The 22,148-nt window shown below is 40.5% G+C and overlaps 1 protein-coding gene across 2 annotated transcripts in view; it reads right to left on the reverse strand.

Annotated features, from left to right (window-relative positions):
- TMEM117 (transmembrane protein 117) overlaps nt 1-21,369 on the reverse strand; it is a 425,103-nt gene extending 403,734 nt beyond the window's left edge. Inside the window, exons 1-2 of one of the 2 annotated variants that reach the window (XM_046685850.1) lie at nt 21,016-21,369; nt 10,105-10,409 (exon numbers count right to left, since the gene is read on the reverse strand). In XM_046685850.1, coding sequence (XP_046541806.1) covers nt 10,105-10,381 — 277 coding nt within the window. In that variant the 5' untranslated portion in view covers nt 10,382-10,409; nt 21,016-21,369. Of the gene's footprint in view, nt 1-10,104; nt 10,410-21,015 lie in introns of those variants that run through there. The other variant, XM_046685860.1, reaches the window with a different exon arrangement.
- Nucleotides 21,370-22,148: the final 779 nt, after the last annotated feature.

The following is a 22,148-nucleotide window of genomic DNA, read 5'->3' on the forward strand; positions in this document are numbered from 1 at the left end:
TGTGTTTCAATGTCACTAGATCACATGAGGGGAGGGCAAGAAGGGAAACTTGTGGCAGAGGCCAGCCTTATCACAGTGGTACACCTGGCCACCTGGGCAGGGAGCTCCTAGTCTATTTGTGGGGCTGTTGAGGCAGCAGGAAAATACAAAGTTTAAAAATTTACAATACAAACATGAACTTCCCTGGGCTGCTAGAGGGCAAGTTCAAACTCGTTCTCTAGAGTTGATGTGTGCATTCACTGATCTTCTCTCAGCTGGTGTATCCTTGTCAATGGGCATGTCCTCAAGGACAAAGTATTATAACAAGCGTGGACTAGTCTAGGAAAATCTTGAGGTGTAATTACATTCCTCTTGACTCAAGGGGAAGTAGTATAGTCCGGCGCAGAAGGAGAGGTTACTGATGGCTGCAAGGGTAGGACGCACTGTGTGGAGATCTTCTGGGTCAGCAGCAATGACAGGCTTTGTCCTGGAACTGTATAACTTCTTGCTGGGTCAACTAAATGACTTTCTTTACCCAAAAGAAAGGACTGGTCAGGCAGGAAGCGGTGCCAGAAAAGATCCCCGAACACAGACAAAGTGGAGCGAAGCTGTAGGGAGTGGCCTAGCACAATCCAGTCCTGAGGCAGACGTGGCTCCTTGGCTGCCAGTTCACCATCTGGGATGCCTGAAAAGGCACCTGTCGGGGAATCAGGAGGCTTCAGTTTATGTTCCAATTTTACCGCTGGCTATTGTTGTGACCTTGGAGCCAAGCAAATCCACCCTGTGCATTTCTGTTTACCCAACAACAATAAGTTTGGGTCACAGCCATGATAAAAACACAAATCAAAAGCAACAGAACTGCTTTGATTACCACCAGTACTCAAAATCAAATATACAGCTTCAAGACCACCACTGGAAAGCAACTAGTTTGTCTTTGAAGAAGCCATGCACCTCTTATTCCAGCCTGACCCCCTGTGGACCCATGGGTCTTTTAATGACCCTTCTTGCCCCCTTTTATCAAGAATCCTGCACAGCAACACAGCTGCCATATCAGAACATTCTCCTATGTCCTCACACCTACCAACACCTACCCTTTGGACCTAGACCTCCCAATGATACCAACTGTTACCATCCTTGTTGGTTCATCACACCTCCCAGGTAGCATGATACTTCCAGTCAGAGAAAATACCTTCAAGAAATGATTCTAGTCACAGGAATTAATAAAAAGAAAAGAAGACAAACCAGGGAAAACTTTTATTTGTCAGTACCCTCTCAAATCACACTCCTCTCTCACCTAGGACTACTTACCCCATTATTGATAGAATCTCTATCAATGTGGCTTTAAATGAATCAAGTGATCAAGCACTCTTCATTTTCAACTTTACCACTATAACTTGTTTAACCAGCTGTCAAGCTCCCCCCGTCTAGTTACATGTTATTAATCAGTGAAGTGGTTTGCCTCAGCACCGTGTGCATGGGTCTGCCTGCTGCAATTCCATTTGATAGTCGCTTTCAGAAGAAACTTCTACCATTACCTCCCCTCAGTGGGAAAGAAGAGGAAGTGGAGACAATGGTTGGACCTGGTAAGGAAAGGATGCCTTGGCTGCTGAATGACTCACCTCTAGCAAGGACAATAAAAAGTACCCAGAAAGGAACCTGGTTAATTATTGCTTAATTACAACACTCTAACCTCAGTTGGTCTTAAGTCTTAAGTCCTTGAGGCATCCTTTTACATTGTTTGTATCCTCTGTCCTACAGGAACGAGAGCAGCCAGACGATCCTAGCACACCGAAAGCTACAGCTGATTGCCCTTTAGTGCTAATGGAAGCACAACTGACTGCACAGCAAACTAATGAAGGCACATAGCAAGCAGAGGTGGCAGGAAATGGCCGCATCCTTGGGATTTCCAGCCTCTCCTTTCTTTCCTGCTCTAAAAGAGAGAAGAACATCAACTGGATAAGTTTTTTGTAAAGGACTATCAAGTTCAATAACTCCTGGACATCAAATTTCCCTATGAAAAGGGGTATTCCTTGAGGATTACTTTAATACTAAATATCAATCATTTCCCAGGTTACCTTTCCTAACCTTTCACATAAAAAATTTTGCTTTTTCCCTCTCTTATGTTAAAGGTACTCCAAACACTGGAATAACATTTTTCTCTAACTTGAATTCTGTGGTCACTTCTGACTCTAAAATGACTACAAAAATGAATTATGTGGTGACAACTTAAGTGTCAAGAAAAATGAAAATTCTGGCATTCAGTCTACATTCGTTGAGCATAAGATGGTGATAAATATTTAAATAACACCTATCATGAATATCAAATACTGTATTTTGAGAGGATAAAGCTTAAAACCATAGATATTCTATCTAAGTAGCATTTGGATACACATCATTTCTCCAAAATGAAGTCATCACCTTGATAGAACAATACTAAAAATAATCACGTGTTGACAATCACTCTGAGTAGTAATAAATATACACTCTGAGTAGTACTATCAAGTATCAGGATAAACCTGAGGGTCATTTACACTATTCAGCTATTCAGATATCAGATTAACACAAAAGAGGTCAGATCGTACTCACATCATTAGATTAAAATAATGGTTTTCCTTCCTAAATATATGATCAAATATCTGTTTCTTTGTGTTCTGATATTCCTGTATCACCATGACTCTCTTGCCCACACTTTCCAGTATGTTTGTTTCTTGTATTGTGAAATAATAAAATCATATGTGTAGCTCAAACACAAAGAAAAAAATTTCACACCAGGCTTAAAGCCAAGACAACAGAAAACAAACAAGCATTTAGCCCTATAAAATTCATTAAATGACAAAACACTGTTGACTTACTTGGTATTTTATGAGAAACAGCTTTTGTTAAAACAAAACAAAAGAAAAAAATCCTAGAATTTGTCTCCTCAAATTTCTGGATGTATTGAGAATGGTTAATTCAGAACTTCCTATTTAAAACTAAAACAGACATACACAGAAAATAGCAAACTCCTTAATATTTCGCGCAATATAAACACAAGAAAAATACACTCTCAACATGCATTCTTTTTTAGACGTCTAGTTATCAGTCAAATCATTCTTTTTTTAATCACAAGCTTCTAAAAGAGAATCCTGATTTCTATGCAGCTGGATATCACGGGGGAACCAAAGATGTATAGGTCCGTTATTCAGTTTCTATAATTCTGAAATCCAGAAGACTCTGTAATTGATTTGTTGGCAAGACTTGACCAAAGCTGAATTCATTTAGTAGCAAAGCCTAACCTGAACTGATCTGAGGCTGTTTATAGTCCTTATTTATATCACTTCATGTGAATATTTATTCAGCTACAGATATATTAATATTTCTGATGATGGAATGTTTCCTCAGCCCCATAGGGTGAGCTACTAAATACAGGCACATGCACTGAATTCTGAAACACATCTGGTGTCAAGGTTTAGATAAGACATGGTGGGCCGGATATAGCTTACTAAACCCACCCTGCACTGTTCTGAGCACTATTCAAGGTAAATGGGCCTTTGCCTAAGTTCTCCCTACCTGAACCCATAATTTACTGAACTCATTATCCTCTCTCACTGGATTCTCCTAATGACTTTCTCTCTTTTTTTATAAGATAATCACTCTCTTAGTCACCGAGCCCAATCTTCCTAGTTACCAGTGATTTCCCCCTACTCTCACCTCCTCACAGCCCATCAGCTGTTGACACTTCACAAGGTTCCACATATCCCCATCCCATTCCAGACTGGCCCAAACAATCTCAAACCTGATGGTGGCAAGAGGCTCCAAAAGTAATTTCCTACTTTATTTCTACTCCCCTAATCTCTCCCTCTCCTATTCCCAGTAGATTCTGCTTCAAGCTTAATCTCGTCCTCATCTCCCATCTTGTTCAAATACTTCCCTTGAGTCAAATACCACAATGGAAGAAATAAAGTCCAAAGTATGAGACTGTCATTCAAAGACCAATGAATTTAGACTCAATTCTTCCTACTTTTCCACTGCATTTCCTGCCCTTTCCCAACACAATCCTTTCACTCCAGTCAAAATGAGCACGACCTCCTCAGTTTTTCCCAGCTCCAAAAAAAGCCAAATTGTTCTCATCTTTTCTGCTCACGCCATCTACCCCATGACCTGAAATATGTAATGAATTCTTTGCATCAGATCTAACTATTTTAATCCCACTCATGCTTGAGACTCAGCTTAGATCCCACGTTGGCAGCAAAGCTTTCTTTTGCCTTCCTAGCCCACCGTGATCTCCCTTCTTGAATTCCCCCAGCTCTCACAGTTTGTGCTATTCATTTGATACTTGATATGCACTTCCTTGTATTATCAGAGTAATTAAATTTTCATGCATATGTATCTTATCTCTTTAACCAGATTTTAAATTCCTTGAGAGCAGAGACCATGTCTCATATTTTATGAATGAACAAATGAATACCCCTCCATAGCTTACAATTAAAAGGAAACATGGGAAAGACATGTAAAAAACAAAGGAACATTAATTTATTTATTCATTCAAATTTATCAAATACTACTATGTTCCAGGCATTGTTTCAGGCACTGAGGATTAAATGATAAGCAACACAACATAATCTCTGCCCTCATGAGCCTTATGGCATAGCTAGGAAGCTAGACATTAATGAAATAATTATACAAATAACTACATACACAAATGTATACACTTTGAAAAAGGAACCATGCAATATTAACAGGTTGAGAATCATTCTCATATGCCAAACTAGTCAACTCATTCTGAGTTGGCCTGTCCTCCATCCAGGTTAAAAAGAAAATTGCAACTAATAAAGGCTCTCTGCACATGTCAGAAAACAAAACGAAAAGAAGACAAATAGGAGGAGCAGTTTATTTCAGAACCACATTTGTCACAATTGTGATGTTCTAAGATCCCTCCTGGGATAGTTATTCAGTCAGAAGGCATGACTTAGACCCTGATCACTTCGCCCTTCACAGAGTTACTTTCAAGGAATGACATCACAGAATTACTTTTATGCCTAAAAAGTTATTCTCTAAACTTTTATGAAAGTTTGCTTTAAGACACAAGAATACAAAATCCATTTCTGCATTTGCCACTTCACCATTCAGTGTCTTCTGTACAAAGCAAAGAGAAAAGAAATTCTCTAACAGAACTTAGGGCAAGGAAATTCCAGAATTTGGTGCCAAGAAAAATTCCCATGTGAAACTTGAAATTTTCATCATTTCTGACATCCAAAGCTATGTAATATATCACGTTTCCCCTTTTGCCCAGACTCCAAGGAAGTTCAAAACCAACAAGGTAATGAAACTCATGGAATATAAGCTCAAGAAACTAAATTCTCCTTTTTATATAAGTCTTATCACCAGCATAATAATTTTGGATTTTCCTATTCATGGATATTTCTAATGGAATCCTCCAAAAGGCTAGGATGCATTATTTGAACACATGCTTATTTTTTTAGACAATGAAATCATCCAAAAAAAATGGAAAGAGAGGCATTGGAAGAGTATAAACTGACGATTCCAATGGAATCCAATTTTCATAAAGCCTAATATAATACTGACTTCAACAAGATTCAGTGTTAAACTGAAAGAAATTTTTCTGAAAGGTATCAATTTCAATTTCACGTGTGCTCCTAAATTATTTTCCACATTTGGGAAATGTGGGATTTGTGACCAGTCTAAAACCATAAAAGTTTAGTGCTAATATGTAGGAAAATTAATTCTCTCATGTTATTCCAATCATACAGTGAAGGCAAAAGGGGAATAATTTAAAATGCATTTAATCATTTGTGTCTCTGATAACATGCAATTTCCAATTCGCATGAGTCACCATTTTTATTTGAGACAATTCCCACTACAAATTATAAATCATGTTCTTAACTAGCCACAAAATTGTAATATTTATGTCTCATAAAAAAATAAAATTTATAACCAATGAACTGGATTAAATCACGTGCTCACAGACTCATTTACTCCTCCTCACAAATGCTTTAAACTGGCAATGTTGTGTTGTCCTTTTGGAGTCTAGTAGGAAGAGAATTTGAATAATAAAATACACGAGGGAAGACTAACGAGTCATTAAAATGAAAAGGGTAGCGGGATTCTATTTAATATTTTTATTTGGCATTTCAAAAGAGAATTACAAACAAGAAATTGCTCATTTGATCTCACAAAATGTTTCCTATTATTTTGTAAACCATTCCAATTTCTGTAACTAAAATTTCTGTGCTTATAATTAACAACGCCACTCCTCTCAACATACATACGCCATCATCACCATCACCACCACTACTACAAGCTTGCATCTACAAATTGTTAAAGGTTTAAATATGGCCTTTAAAAAAATCAATTATGTACAAATGCTAGTTATTTGGGAACAAGGGGCGGAAACATTTATCACATTCCAAGCCAAAAAGAACACTGTTACGCTTGCATTAAATTTTGGATTCTTTTCCATAATTTGCACAGCTGTCAGTTCCAGAGCACGCTGCTGTACATTCTTTGGTGCAAGTGGACATAAGTGGGAGCTGGAGGGAAGACAACTTAAGTCTGACAGGAGGGAGTCAGAGAGCGTAACAGAGGAAATAATGCTTGAAGTTGGATGTGAAGGAAAAAGAGAAATGAGCCAAGTTAATAAGAAGGGGACGAGCAATATGGGCATAGGAGAGCACATATGCAAAGGCACAGAGGCATGAGAGAACATGGCAGGTTTGAAAAGCGGCAAATAATTCTGCACAGTGTGGAATGTCAAGAGAGCAGGTTAAAAGTCAGGCAGGAGTAGATCATAACAAGCTTTGGATAGCAATCACAGGAGTTTAGGTTTTATTTTGTAGGAGCTATTCAGCAATCACAGGAGTTTAGGTTTTATTTTGTAGGAGCTATTCAGCCATGTAGAAAAATTATTCCAGTAGCAAAATCCAGAATAAACTGGAGGAGGAGAGAATTATTAGGAGCAAATAATTAAAAGCCTGTGAATGAAGGAAGCAACAATGGCCCTGAAGGGAGATAGAAGGAGAAGGCCAGTTTGGAATTCATTAGAAAATTCAATCAGGAGTCTGGTTATCTTATCCAGTTATCACCAAGATTTGCAGACAGTTATCATTCCTTGTCTAATACCCCATATAATTTCATAGATTTTTTAATAAGAAAAAAAGAAGGAAATTGCCAAATAGTAGTGATACAGCTGACTACATTATAGAACCTTTCCTACTGTAAGCAAATATAAATGGGACACGCTTTTGCATTACTTTAAAATAATTTGTAGTCAATAAACCACCTGAAATCTAGAGAGACTTTTCAGGGCTGAATTATTTATACCAACAGAAGAATTAAAAAGTAAGCCATGGCTGGAATGTGATTTTAGTATAAAAGATAAGAGGTTACAACAGAATAACTTAACAAAATGAAGCAATTACAAAACCAAATGATCTGCCCTTATTATTAATACCATTGCCTTGACCATACGATTCTCAATCAGTATTTAATATAGGCAGATAACTTTTCTCCAAACTCCTTAGCTTTCTACATAGAGCCAATCTACTGAATGGATTACAAACACATCCAGCCATTGCTCATAAAGGATATCTACAGTTTTGTTTGCCCAGCCATTTTGCTGCTCCACCCATTTCGGAAACTGACCCTCTCCCATTCTACCTTCTCCCCCAACCTCTTCTATCCATATGATTACTATGCACATTACCATGCTGGTTCAATAGGTCTGGTGGGTGGCCCAACTAACACCCAGTTCCTAGATATCCTCCGTGTCAATGACCTGTCTCGCTACTTTACATTAGCACACAGTCTCTAAAGAACACACGCTAGTTGCAAATCACCACTAAAGAATGGCTGTACTTCTGTTACATGTCATCTAACCACACCCATCAATCCTTTCCCTTTTCTTACTCCCATTTCACCCATAAGGTTTCATCTAAATCTTCAGGCTTTTGCCCACTCTTCTCAGACCATCGCCTTCCTCACCTCCTTCCCTTGTCCAGCCAGAACCCCCTGTTAATCAAATCAATAACCCTTTCATTAGAATATCCCTTTATTTTCCATCCTTTGTTTCCAATACAGCAAGCTTGAGCATTCCCCACCCAGATGAATCACTCTCAAATTCTGTTCCAGGTGACTGAGCTCTCATAAAGAAAACTGCTCAACGATTCAAATCGGTGGCATTCAACTTTATAGTGGCTAACTAACCTCAACAGCCCTCAGAGATAATCAGTAACCCCCTCATTTGTCCCTAGTCAGTTCGCATCTATACTCCCTAGAGCAGCTGTTCCAAACCTCAACCACTTTCTTAAATCCCTTGCATCATCCAATCCCTCCATCTTTATCTTTAGCTCTTCCTTCCACATAGTGAAACAGAGATCACCAGGTGGGAGCACAGTCACTCTCTACTCCCCTACCTCAAAAGTGCCTATCAGAGTACCAACCTTTATCTCACTCAGGACTGTTTCTAAGGAACCAGGGTTTCTCCTCCTGTCCTCTCTAAGACCACCATTTCTACCTGTGTCCTAAGTCACAGACCAAAGAAACCTTCAGAGATGCTGTCTTTCTTCTATATCTTTATCTGCACTTCAATCTAGCTCCTTTCCTGATAATGACAAGCAGATCAATTAATCTTACCCCTCAAGTAAAACCACCACCGCCAACAACGACAACAAAATCTTCCGTTGGTCCTTCTCCCATTTTTAGCTATTTCCCATTTCCTTCTTCCATTTCGTCAACAAACCTCTTGAAACTATGTACATATATAATAAATACAAAATCTGTACATTTTATCAACTTATGTAATAGAAATGGATGGCAATAGTTTGAGGAGTAAATAAAAATTGAGAAGAATACATATGTAATATTATGTCTACGTGTATATATATTTTCTTATTTGTTTATTCCTTAAACCATTGCCATGTTTCTAACTAAACCTCTAAAGTGAAAATACCCACACTAAATCAAACATGATCTTATTATTGCTAAACGCAAAGTTCTATTACTAAGTTCTCTTCCTAATTGACCCAGCAGTATTTAAACCTTCCTTTTTCCCTATAGCACTTATCACCTCCTTGCATATTATACATTTATCTGATAAGTGTCTTTCTCTCTCCTGTAGGATTTAAGTTTTTATGAGGGCAGAGACTCTGCCCTTTTAATTCAATGTCTAAAATAATGTCTGGCATGTAATAAGTGATCAATGAGTATTTGTTTAAAAAATATCACCCACCAACTGGCCCAAATAAATCAGAGCAGAAGTGGGAATCACACCCAAACTGGGTCAACTTCAGGCTCTTTACTCAGAGTTTAAACTTGGGACCAAGAGAGTCAAGGCAGTCTCTGTGAGAGGATGTAAACTGATCTTCAGTGTGAATGGAGGATGAAGCAGATATGATAGAGAAGTTAAGACACAGAACATCCTTATAGAATTCAAGCCCCTGGTTTCATTTATCCTAATTATCAAAATAAATTCTAACCTTGGTCTCTGTGAAATATCCCAATATTGTTATAATAAGTTACATTTTTAACTTAAACTAATATAGCTCTTTTCCTGTCACATACTACCAAGAGATTTCTTACTAATGTACTGTTCTGTGGTTGAATAGCCTCAAAATAAACATCCTAAAGCCAACGTTCAAAAAGAAAAAGGAAAGAAAGAAATGGGGGTAAAAAGGTGGAGTTCCCATTCTAATTCCCTGAATGAACAATATGTATAAATATATGGGCAATGGTTAACTTACTTTAACAAAAATGTGGTGTGATATGGAGGCATTCTCTTTACGACTTACAAACTCTTTATGATACCATACTTAGGTACCGTCTATGGGAAAAGAGCTATTTTCCTGTCTTCTCTAAATAAGACTACACCCACATTCATTTTAACTCTAAAGCCATTTTTTGAAATGAATTTTGGTACTAATTTTATCTCATGCTCATTTTCCTTAGGCCATAGAAAAGTAGACCATTAAACAGAGAATAGCTGAAGAACCTAGCTACAACAGTGCATAGCAAATTAAGGCTGCAGGGGAAACTGAAATACAACCTAAATTGGCACTTAGAAATAACAAAGCTCTATCTTGGAAAATAGAAGTTAAATAATTATCAACATTACATTTCACGGGTACTTACCAAACAAACGCTGATGGAACAGAAATTTCCCAGCTATTAGTCCTATGAGAATGGCAAGTAGCCATAGAAGCACCTTCAGAAGCCTCCAGCCAACTCCTCTAGGGTATTTATTTGTTACAAATGAAAAACAGTTTCCAACAACAATGACGTTGGCTTCTGTTTGGCTATGAGAAACTGGGTCCTCCGCAAATATTAAGAAGTTAAAGAAGATCACCAAGTAAGCCACGATCATGCGAGACCAGGGATGCTGGAAATAATAGCGAAAGTCTTTACCCATCCTTCAAAACTTCAGTTCCGTAGTTTACCTGTATAAGAAAAGATACACAGAGTTAGAGCAGAAAACAAATAGTCTCTCTCTTCCTGTTATCTGTTCAGATTTCTAATGTCTCCATAAAGAGGTATTTGAAAAAGATGACACCTGTTCCTGCAAGACAAGTCTGAGATTGAGGAAAGTAAATATTGTCCCTTGCCTGTCATCTAATCATATCTCTGATCCCATGTGGATTTAGGAAAGAAAAAGAATAAAAGAGTACAGGGAGAGGAAGGTACTTTAGGGGGCAAAACACCGTCCAAAATTGGGATGATGACCAAGGTGACATGCAGCTGTGATCTTACAGGGAAACGCAGAGGAAAAAAACAATGCAGTACTTCTCCTCTTTCAAATTATGTTACAGTCATAATACAGAGTCATTAAAGATTAAAGCACTGTAGAAGTAAACTGAGCACATATGAACAAAAGCTAAACATCATCCTCTGCCCAAATCCCTCTCCTTAGAGTTAAGATCCCTTAATAATTGGGTGGATATACTTTCAGATATTTTTCTATACATTGACAAATGTGCATATATGTATGGGGTTTTATAAAAATGTTCACAGGGGCTGGCCCGGTGGCATAGTGGTTAAGTTCACGTGCTCTACTTTGGCAGCCTGGGGTTCACAGGTTCGGATCCCAGGAGCAGACCTACCCACTGCTCATCAAGCCATGCTGTGGCAGCATCCCACATACAAAGTAGAGGAAGACTGGCACAGATGTTAACTCAGGGACTTCCTCATAAAAAAAAAGAAAGGTCTCAGTCTAGTTGTCAAGTAATTTCAACACAGAATAAGTTTAGTGAAATAGCTTAGTCTGTGGTAGAGTAGTTGTATGCAGGGGGGTTTGGGCAACTGTGCTTGTCAGAAGTGAGGAGAAAGGGGAAGATTTCAAAGAGGAGGACATATTCCAAATCGAGGTTGGAGGATTAGTAGGATTTTTTTCCCCAGTGAAGAAGACAAGGATGCTCAATCTATGCACACACCAAGGCACAGAGTCATGGAAAATATGTACTATGCCTACAGCAGTGGGTCCTAACCTGGATGTGCGTTGGAAGCACTGCAGCTTTCTTAAAATGCTGATGTCCAGGCCCCACCTCCAAAGTCTTCCTCAGCTCCTGTCTCTTTCCTCTTTGGGAGCGAGCCCTCCCATAAAAAACTCAAGCCTGCCTAGGTCCACCAGGGCTGTGACTGGGTGATTAAGTCTAATTCTGGGGTTCAGTTTTGGTGAGCACATTTGGTGCTCAGACTAAGCTATACCTTTTTGTTTTTCCAGCAATAAAGCTGATTAAATCTGGGATTAAAAGATAATAATAAAGGCAGTCATTTCACTGCAATCTGCCAATTCTTCTTTCTTCTTTCTCAATTTACACAGAACTGAAAGAGAAAAGAGGGACCCTTACAAAGTCTACAGCTCTGACTTGCCAGGCTCTGTGCTGTATGTCTGCATGCATCATTATTTCATTTTCATAGCAACTCTCTGAAATACCATTATTATCATTCCCATCACTTCACTTACAGAGAGAGAACCGAGGTCCACACAGAATATGTAACTTGCCCAAAGTCACCCAGCAAGAGAGCTCTGATCTGAGCCTCCGAAGTCTGACCGGAGGGCCTGATCACCATCTCTGCACACAGTCAGATCAGTTCCAGGCGTTTTCCCTACCAATGCAGGCAGACCCAGTCCCCAGCCCCAGGGATGTCATCCCTTGAAAGCCTTCTGGAGACACACTCTTCTCTAGAGACAATTATATTAAGTCTGTAATGTATACAGTCATGAGTTGCCTAACAACATTTTGGTCAAGGACAGATCGCACACACAATGGTGGTCCCATAAGATTAGTACCGTATAGCCTAGATGTAGTAGGCTACATCATCTAGCTTTATGAAAGTACTGTAGGGGAGGAAGAAATTTTCCTCTACCCTTCTAGGTTCTTCTGGCTGGTCTAAGAATTAAATTGACATAAGACAGATTAACAGGAGAAAAACAAACAAAAGTTTAATAACATGTATATATGGGAGAAACCCAGGAAAACCAAGTAACCCACCAAAATGGTCAAAGCACTCACTTTAAATACCATCCTCAGCTAAAGACAAAAGAAGATGTTAGGGGTGGGGAAAGTCAGGGACTTCAAAGGGAAGGAAGGCAATTTACAGGTGGGTGAAAAGGAGAAAATGTTTGGAAAACAAGTGTTTGGCCACACAGAAACAGAAGAACATAGAGTGGAACCCAACAGACTTTTCTAGGTTCCTCCCTGTCTATCGCCCAGTTCACGTTATGCTAAGGTGATAGCCAGCTTCCTGAGACAAGCTTTTTTATGTAAATTCTTCTAGGCAGTTAAGAAGGAGGTAATAAGAAAAACTTTGAGCCTTTCATTTCTTAAAAGAATTAACCTAAAATGAGCCTTATGTTAAAGAGACACATTTTGGGGTGATAAATTTTGTTCCCCTTCAGTACACTCCATGATGTTCATACAACAACAAAATTGCCTAATGATGCATTTCTTAGAACATATCCCCATCATTACATAACTATGTAATTACACATTACACATGACTACACTTCTATAGCCCACGAAAATATATATATGTGAAACAATCTTTCACAAATCCTGAGCACTCTGGGAAAGGAGTATCCATTGGTAAATATTCTCATTTTACATACGGCCAAAAGTACAAAGATCCACGAGCATAAAGTAACTCTAAGTCAATGGAAGATCTGAGAATAGGCTCCAAGGTCCCCAAGTTCCAGTCCAACATTCTGGGGTGATGAATGTCAATTAAACTCACCATCTAAGTTACTGAAGACTTGTCTTAACTATGTTAGAAAAGCACATGAAAGGACTGTAAACACATGAAAGGATTGGCAATAAAATTCAGCAAAACAAATAGTCACTGTGCCTTGGATTCATAAATCTTCTACACAAATTCAAGTCCCTTGTGATCTTCGTGAATACTCTGAAATATCTGTTCTCAGAGATTGCAGCTCAGATTGCCTAGGAATGGTGGCTATCCAAAGATTGTTTTGTTTTTTTTTTAACGTTTGGTTCATCACCCAGTCCAGCAGCAGAGACCTGTGTGGTTCTCACACCAAAGAAAGCAGACAAAGCACTGAGAATATAAACAAACATCATGCAGTTTTGGGATATTCAATATGCAAGGATGCCAGAATGCGTCAGTTAACTGAATTTCATACAACATCTCTGGAAATGTTCAAAGACCACCACCACAAGAGAATGCACAGAAATCAACTCAAGGCCAATGAGTCTTGAAGTAGGAATAGCTCCTACATGCCCATCAGAACTGGACAGGGGTATCATTTCAGAAGTTGCTATAACAGGTTTTTATGGTGCTTCTCTTATTGGTGAGGAATTCTGGTGTAGTCACCCCACCACCGTCCCTCCCCCTCCCCACGCACAATCAAGGCAGCAGGATTTAGAACACTGAATACATATGACCTTGATTTTTGTTTTTAAAAATGCTTTGTTAAAAACATCTTGGAGACAGCTGTTCCTCTCCAGTATTTCTATCATTTCAAGAGAGACAACAACAGTATTGAGCAACAATCCTGCACTCGTACAGATGGTAATTCCCACAGTAAGCTATGAATGCTACTATCCCTCCCATGTTACAGGTAAAAAACAACAAGGGCTCAGAGCAGTTGCCACCTGTTTAATTCACATATCCAGAATGTGGAAGAGCCAGCACTTCAATCCAAATCCATTCCTAGCCCTTGATCTCTGGAACATACCACAAAGCTGGAAGTGTTTCTCCCAATAAAATCATTTCCCATCACATTTACAGCATACTCTTTATTTCCATTAAGAGACTTAGTTACTTAGATACTAGCTGAATGAACAGGACTCCATTATTGACCATCATTTGGTCTTTTTATTTTATGCTAAACATGGCTGACATTTATTCCTGCCTCATACTCCAAAGCTGAACTGATGTCTTCTAGGGGGTGCCAAATTTCAAAACCTACATAATAACTTGAATAAAACCTCTGCTTATTTCCACTTCCTGACTTCACACACAAGGTTACCAAAAGTTTGCCTAGTCATCTTGGCCTTATTTTCTAGTACCTTAGGCACCTGATATCCATGGCAGCAAAATTGTTTTCACCTCTGTAGTTCACATAAAGCATCTTTATGATCAATATGACCATTTGTTGATTCTAACATCAGTAATCCAGGATTGAAGTTGGGTAGGCTACACAGTGTACATAGTCTGAAAAACCTTTTAATTTTTTAAAATTCAATTCTGAAACCACTGACGAGCTTTACCTTAAATAAATTTGCTTTTATCTAAGCTCTCAGCATATCATGGTGAAATAATCTGTTTATGTGTTTGTCTCCCTCAGTAGATCATAAGGTCCTCAGGGAAGGGCCTATTTGCTTCCAGGGCACAGCACAGGGCCAGGCTCACAGTGGGCAATTAAACACTTACTGGACGAGCTGAGTGGTACACTATGAAAGAGAAGCCCCCTCATTGTTTACGTGAGATGAGAAGGCAAAGCAACCTGCCATGAGCTTCCACGAAGAGAAGAGAACAGCAGAGCAGAGCAGATGAATCCAAAGACTGCAACGATGACTCGGCCAGTACCAGCAGAGATGCACCTCCACTCAACAGCATCTCATTGCAGCACCAGGTTCTGAGTTATTACCATTATTAGTAAGACTAACCTTTATTGAGTACTAACCATATACTAGTCACTATGCTAATGAGCTTTACAAATATTTCATTTAAATTTCACAGCAGCCCCATGAAAAAAACACTCTTATTTTACCCATTTTACAAATGTTGAAACTGAGACTTAGAGTTTAGTAGCTTGCACCAAATAACGAAATGAGTCCATGCCAGAGCCAGGATTCAAATCCAAGCTACCCAGCTTCAACACTCTATGCTATGCCTTCCCCTCACAAAGACACAAATTTCAAAATCTTGCCCTTTACATGTTGGTTAGAAAATTCCTGATACAGCCTTCTGATAGAAAAGATTCACAGTACTTCTAGGATGAGCGAGTCTACTATTACTATTCAAATTGACCTTGGTAGCGTGATCAGAAAGAACTAGGATCACATGACCGACTACAGGATTGCTGGAATTTTTTCTTCTCCTTTGAGCATCAGTATAAGTAGTTGAGTTGATCTGACTGTCCTTTTGCAATGTATCGCTGATGCTCATCCTGTGATGTTCCAACTACGCTTATGGAGAACACTGCATCTCTGAGAACTGGACTAATCCACACCACTTAATTCCCTCTTGTAAGTAACGACATCATTAGGTAGAGGCCACTATCAACAGCTTGAAAGCCTCTGCTTTTTCATGTAATAGCAGTGATGAAGACATTGGTAACTACACGTTGAAACTTCATATACTGTCTGATAATCCAGAGGCCTTCTACCATTGTTTCCAACTCTACAAGGACTAATATTTATACTAGATATTAGGAATGCCGCACATTTTACTACAAGCCAGTACGTCATCTGGTACTAAAGGCTAAGAATGGAAAGGAATTCAAAGGAAAAGTGGAAGAGAGGTAAGAACGCTCAAGTTGGGAGGATCCTTTGAGCAAAGGCACAGAAGTCCCATCTGGGACAGACATAGTGAGGGATCAGTAATTTTGTGTGGCTGGAACACAGAACACTTGGAGGTACCTACTGAGAGTTAAGGATAATTTGGGGCCGCTTCAAGGAAGATTATACAAGTGCTGTTCTGTATTTTACTGAGTAGAGAATAGGGAATCAAAGATTTCAGAGCAGAAGGGTGATACACTTGATTGGAGCATGGTTTTAGAAAGATTTCTCTGGCAGGCTGGAAAATGATCAACTGCTATGAGGCAGGATGAAAGTGGGGAGACTAGTTTAGAGGCAACTCCAACAGTTTAAGTAAAAGATAATCAGGTACTAGACCAGGGTAACATCGATGCCATAATAATTTGTTTGATTGAACCAGAGTACCCTGCCTTCACTACTTATTAGGGTCTTCACAAATAAATAAAAACACTCACAGATTTCAAGAGTGCGAATTTCATATTTCTCAGCAGGGACCCTGGTTCAGGTGATAGGTTTTGAATAATGACATGTATGATTAAGATGAAATGCATCACCTACATTTAACAAAATTTACAGATGCATATGGAAAAGTCCTTGATGAACAAATATGCTATACAAAAGACATTATTACTAGCCATGTAAACCACACCCAAAGCACAGCTCTGCTAATGTCAGTCTTCGGATCTAGGAATACCTAACCAGGCAACACGAACACATCAATTCATTGTGGAGCACTATTCTAGGATAAGAAGAGAATCTCTCCAAATTTTCTGAAGCTCCTTGGTATTTATGTCTTATAATTCACCTGCAACCCCTCTGAGCTCTTGTTAAAGGACTTATCGAAGATGACTGTGCCCGTACTCTGCCAAGAGTGTGAACTTCATTTCAGCACCTTGAATCCAATTTCTCGAAAAATAATTTTTAAAAACACTTCTTCCTGTGCTTTATGTTTTTGTGGTATGCACTTTGTGACGCATACAGCTGTGTTTTGGACCGTACTTGGCTACGTAAGCACTAGATAAAGGCTATTTTCTTCCATTACCTAGTTCTAGTAGTATACTAAAATACATAAAGTTCTCTGCAGTAAACAGAACAATTTTTATAATCATTTCACTTAATCCCTAGGATATAATCAGTTTTAAAATTGTTATGTCAAAAGGGCAGACAGAGCTTTAAATTATTTAAATTATTTCCTTAAAAGATAAAGAATGATACAGCCTATATTTACATCACACCTTACCTCTTACGGTTTTTAGTGGGCAAAATCACACCATTAGAGTGATTCAAAGGAATTAGGAACATTTGATTTTCAGAGGGCAGCCTAATGTGGTGGAAGGAATATGGTCCAGATCTACCTGACTCTGCTACACACTAGCTCTGCAACTTTGGGCAAATCCCTAATCTCTCTGAGATTCCATTTCTTCACCAGTAAAATCCTAAAGAAAGTACTTTCCTCATAGGGTTGAAGTGAAGACTAAAGGAGATTTCATTTGTAAAGTGCCTGGTCACTTGCAGGTACTTCCTACCCTGAAGACCACTGTTAAAATAGGAGTGACTCTTGGTCATTCCCATTAAAAATGAGCATGAAGGGGCTGGCCCAGTGGCGTAGTGGTTAACTTTGAGTGCTCCACTTCAGTGGCCCAGGGTTCACCCGTTCGGATCCCAGGTGTGGACCTAAACACTGCTCATCAGGCATGGTGTGGTGGCATCCCACACACAAAAAATAGAAGAAGATTGGCATGGATGTTAGTTAGATCAGTGACAATCTTTCTCAAGCAAAAAGAGGAAGAGTGGCAACACATGGTAGCTCAGGGCCAATCTTCCTCACAAAAAAAAATAATAATGAGCATGAAACTTATATCAACTGCATATTACATTTACTGAGTAATTTTATATACTATTCTCAGTGTCAAAGGATTTTAACACAACACTGTGCAAGGTAAAGAATGAATGTTATTTTTATTTTACAAATATTGAAACTGGGGCACAGAAAGCTTAAGCTACTTGTCCAAAACCATATACAGGAGAGTGGTGAAGTCCAGATTCATTAATTCCATAATAACATGCATCATTCATTTATTGCATATCTACCAGTTGCCTATCTGTGCCAGGCACTGGCCTATGAACAAGGGTTACTAAGAGACAATTCTCCTGTTGCCTTGCATCTTATCTCATTCAGGGAAACAGACATTAAAGAGAGAAAATTAAATACATAGTATTTTAGAAAGTTATAAGTTGATGGAGAAAATTATAGCAGGAGCAAGTTAATAGGGAGCATCAGGAGTGTGGGAAGTTGAAGAAGGCCTCACTATAAGGTGACATCTGAACAGAGACGTAAAAGAAGCTAGGGAGGCAAGCAGGTATCCAGGGAAACAGTGATCCAGACAGAGAACAAAAATTTGCAAAGGCCTATGCTTGCTGCATGATTAGAGCATTTAAGGAACAGCAAGGAGGCTAGTATGACTGGATAGAATGTGGGTACAGAGGTCTGAGAGGTAGCATCTGACCACAAACAGGACTTGAGGCCATCCTATGCACGTGTGCTCTCATCCTGTGTGAGACGGGAGGTGGGAGAGTGACACAATCTGACTTACAGGTCAGAAGGGCCACTCTGCCTGATGGTTGGAAATGTACCAGCTTCTGGATACATTTATAAGGAAGAGCAGACAAGACTTTACTGATGGATTGGATACGGATGTGGCCTGGCAAAACCCAGAATGGAACTGCCATTTCCTGAGAAGGGGAATGCACTTCCTGAGATGAACATCATTGAAGCAGATACAGACAACATAACAGTAATTAACATTTTTGAGTGCTTTTTCTGTATTGGGCCCTTGGCAAGCACTTTTCATACATTATCTCAATCGGTCCTTATACCAACCCTTTGGATTTACCAGTGAAGAAACAGAGATTCAGAAAGGTTATAACCTGCCCAAGGTCATACAGCTACCAACTGGTAGAAACAAGCAGAAGTGCCTCTGAATGACCCCAAAATGAGTAGTCTTAATTACTGCTGTGTTCCCTACACTGAGAAGTATAAAACATAGAATAAAGTTCCAATGGGAAGGAAGTAGGAGTTCTAAGTATGAGGTGATGGCTTGTACCTAGTAGGTACTCAATAAATATTTGTTAATGGATGAATAAATGAAAAATCAATGTATGGATGATGACTGGATAACAGACCAGACTTGGGTGAGGAAAAAACTCATCGAAGATTCCAATTCCAGAGAGAATAGACTTTGGATAATGGATATTCAAGTCTGTAAAAGGAGAAATGGCAGAAAGGAGGAAAAACCAAATATATCTTTGCCTGGACCAGTTGCAAGGTAAGGACAGGTCTTAGCATATTCTCTCGAATTGTTAGATGAAAAGGCAGGCAGGAGGAGATGACACATAGCATTTTACATAATGCAAATGCTGAATATAGGTTTTACAAATACAAATAGCAATAACAAAAGAAATAAAAGTTGGAACTTCTTACTTTTAGTCCGATACAAGAAACCACACAGCCTTTTAAATAAAAAGCAACCTTTTAAGCCAATCAATGAAACCACCCTAAGTGGCTTTGCATAGATATCAGGATGGTGTTTGTGGTCCTCTAGCTAATTTAAAGGATCACATCCATAAGTCACTTCCTAGACTTCTCTTCACATTGTTTCAACCTTAAAGTGATTTTCTTCCCTTGTTCTTACCCTGCGGTCCTTGGGATAGCAGAGCACTGAACCAATGCAAGTTTTTAAAACAGAGAACCTAAAAGCAATGTAGGTCTGGCGTTCTCATCTGATGAAGACATTAGCCAACTTTTCATTGAAATGGCAAAATATTTATGAGCCTTTGCACACTCTAAAGTTGAAAAATAATCACCAATAATCCTTTAAAAATGTTTAGACCTCCTTTTCAGTGACATCTGTTTATGACAAAGAGTTAAACACAATACCAAAGAAAGCAAGTTAATGAGTAAAATAAAATTCATTCATATCTGAAATAATTTTTTAAATGACTGGTAGTTTAAAGAAGCAAATTAAATAAAATAGACAAGTACTGGTTTCTCATGACAAGGATCAGATGGAGATGGGGATAGATACCTGGGTCAAAATGTCAAAATCCACAAAGATTGGGAGCTGGGGGGGGGGGGGGGGGGGGCAGTAATAAAGTATATACATGGCAAAAATTCAATGCTTTACAACAAAAATAGCTTTTACAAGCCTTCTACCATTCTTTATACTCAATAAACTGGAATAACTATTTTCTAAAGACAAAATCAAACCCTGCAATCTTCCTAGAAGTCCTTCTATGGATTTCTGACAGTATGTCATTTATAATTAAATGGGGAAATACATTTATTTAACAAACTTTTACTCTAAAATTTTTTTTTTGGTTCATGAGACTTACATCCACACATAAATACTAAAATAAGCATGTGATGTTTACTCCCATCTCACACACACACTCAGTTTATTGTTTCACAGCCGGTAGAATGAATAATGGCATCCAAAGTGTTACCACATGGGTCAAACACACTTGTGGGCCTGTAGCATCTTGGAAAACAGGAATCGACAAATTAGCTTTATTTCGTCACGATGAAGTTAGTAAACACCCAACCCCTCAAGTTTGTTGTTTTGTTTTTTTAAGGAGAACACCCGTGACCTGCAACCTGTTAATTTAATTAACGGACAGCAGCTCGGGCTTTGATCGGTTCCTATCCTAGGAATCACTGAAGCGAGGGAAGTTCAAGGTCTGTTCTGGCGACGTCCATTACCCCCTCGGAGCCCAGGAGTTTGAGGTCCCTCGCAAGAGCCTCCCGCCGCGGAGGCTCCTCTGCCCTTAGCCACCAGGGCTGATGCGTTTGTCCCCGTCCCTGACACTTGCCCCTGCCTCTCCGCCTGCCCGGCCCGGGGAGGGAGGAGGAGAGGCGCCCGGGGGGTTCGGGCCGGGGTTCGCGGCCGCTTCCGCCTTCGCGGGCCGGGACGAGGCGCAGCCGGCGGCGGGTAGCCCGGCCCGGAGGGCTCGGCGGCGGTGGGGCGGCCCGGGCCCGCGTACTCACCCGAAGGGGCCGGCGGGCTCGGGGCGTCTGCAGGCGGCCGACGAGGTCGAGCGCAGCCCTCCGCCGCGCCGGCGGCCTCGCAGGGAAGCGCGGCGAGACGGGCCGGCGGCGTCGCTGCCACCGCGGCTGTCGCCGAGCTATAAATACCGGCCGGCCCACACCCGCCGCCGCCTACGCCGGGCGCCCTCAGCCAAGGGCTCCGGCCGCGGGCCGGCCAGCCGGAGCGTAAGGGCGACGGCGCGGCGCGGGGCACCGCGATGGCTCCAGCTGTGCGGCAGCCTCCGCAGCTGGAGGCATGGCCTCCCCCCGCCCCCGCCCCCGCCCGCTCCCTCCCGCCGCCGCCGCGGGCCGCCTCCAGCCCGGGGGCCGCGCGCGCCGCGCCCCAGCCTGCCCGGCCCGGCCGCCTCTGCAGAGCGGCAGCTGCAGGCGGGCTGACTGAAGAACCGGGCGGGGGAGGGGGGCGGCCCGGCTGCAGCCCGAGGAGTCAGCAGCAGTCCCTTCCTCCTGCGGGAATCGGCAGACTTACAAAACCCACCATCCTGCAGGGAACCAATGAGCTTCCTGGGTGGACTGTCCTCAGAGAGCTGCAAACTTTCTAACGCAACCTCAGGTCGCAGAGCATCCTTTCTGCTTTAGTCTATTGGGGGCGTGGAGGGGTGGGGGTAGGGAGACACCCGCGAGGAGTATAAGTGTTATACGACTTTCCATTCTGTCTGGTCTGACACACACACATACGCAAGCATAGTCACACATATGTATACACACGTATCTATAAGCGCATGCATTCATACACACTTAGAGATGAACAAATATATATACATGCGTACATATGTATATACACATATATAAGCACACACATACATACATACATTTATAGGTAAGCACTGACATACACATGCACAATGGTTAACCTTTCTGCCGCCTGAAGATCTCGGGAGCCTAACGTTCTGTAGCACTTCAATGATTCCTCTGCAACTTAGAGGAGGAAGACCCTTTGACCACAATTGACCGGGTCCTTTCTTCCTGATGTAACCTCTTGTCCGTCCCATGTATGTATAGCCTTTGTTTCCTTCCACACCCAATAACTGCTACCTTAGTTTATGGGTTGCTTATAATGTATTAAAAGCTGCTGT

The sequence above is a fragment of the Equus quagga genome, chromosome 1, assembly GCF_021613505.1.
Source record: "Equus quagga isolate Etosha38 chromosome 1, UCLA_HA_Equagga_1.0, whole genome shotgun sequence".
Taxonomy (NCBI): domain Eukaryota; kingdom Metazoa; phylum Chordata; class Mammalia; order Perissodactyla; family Equidae; genus Equus; species Equus quagga.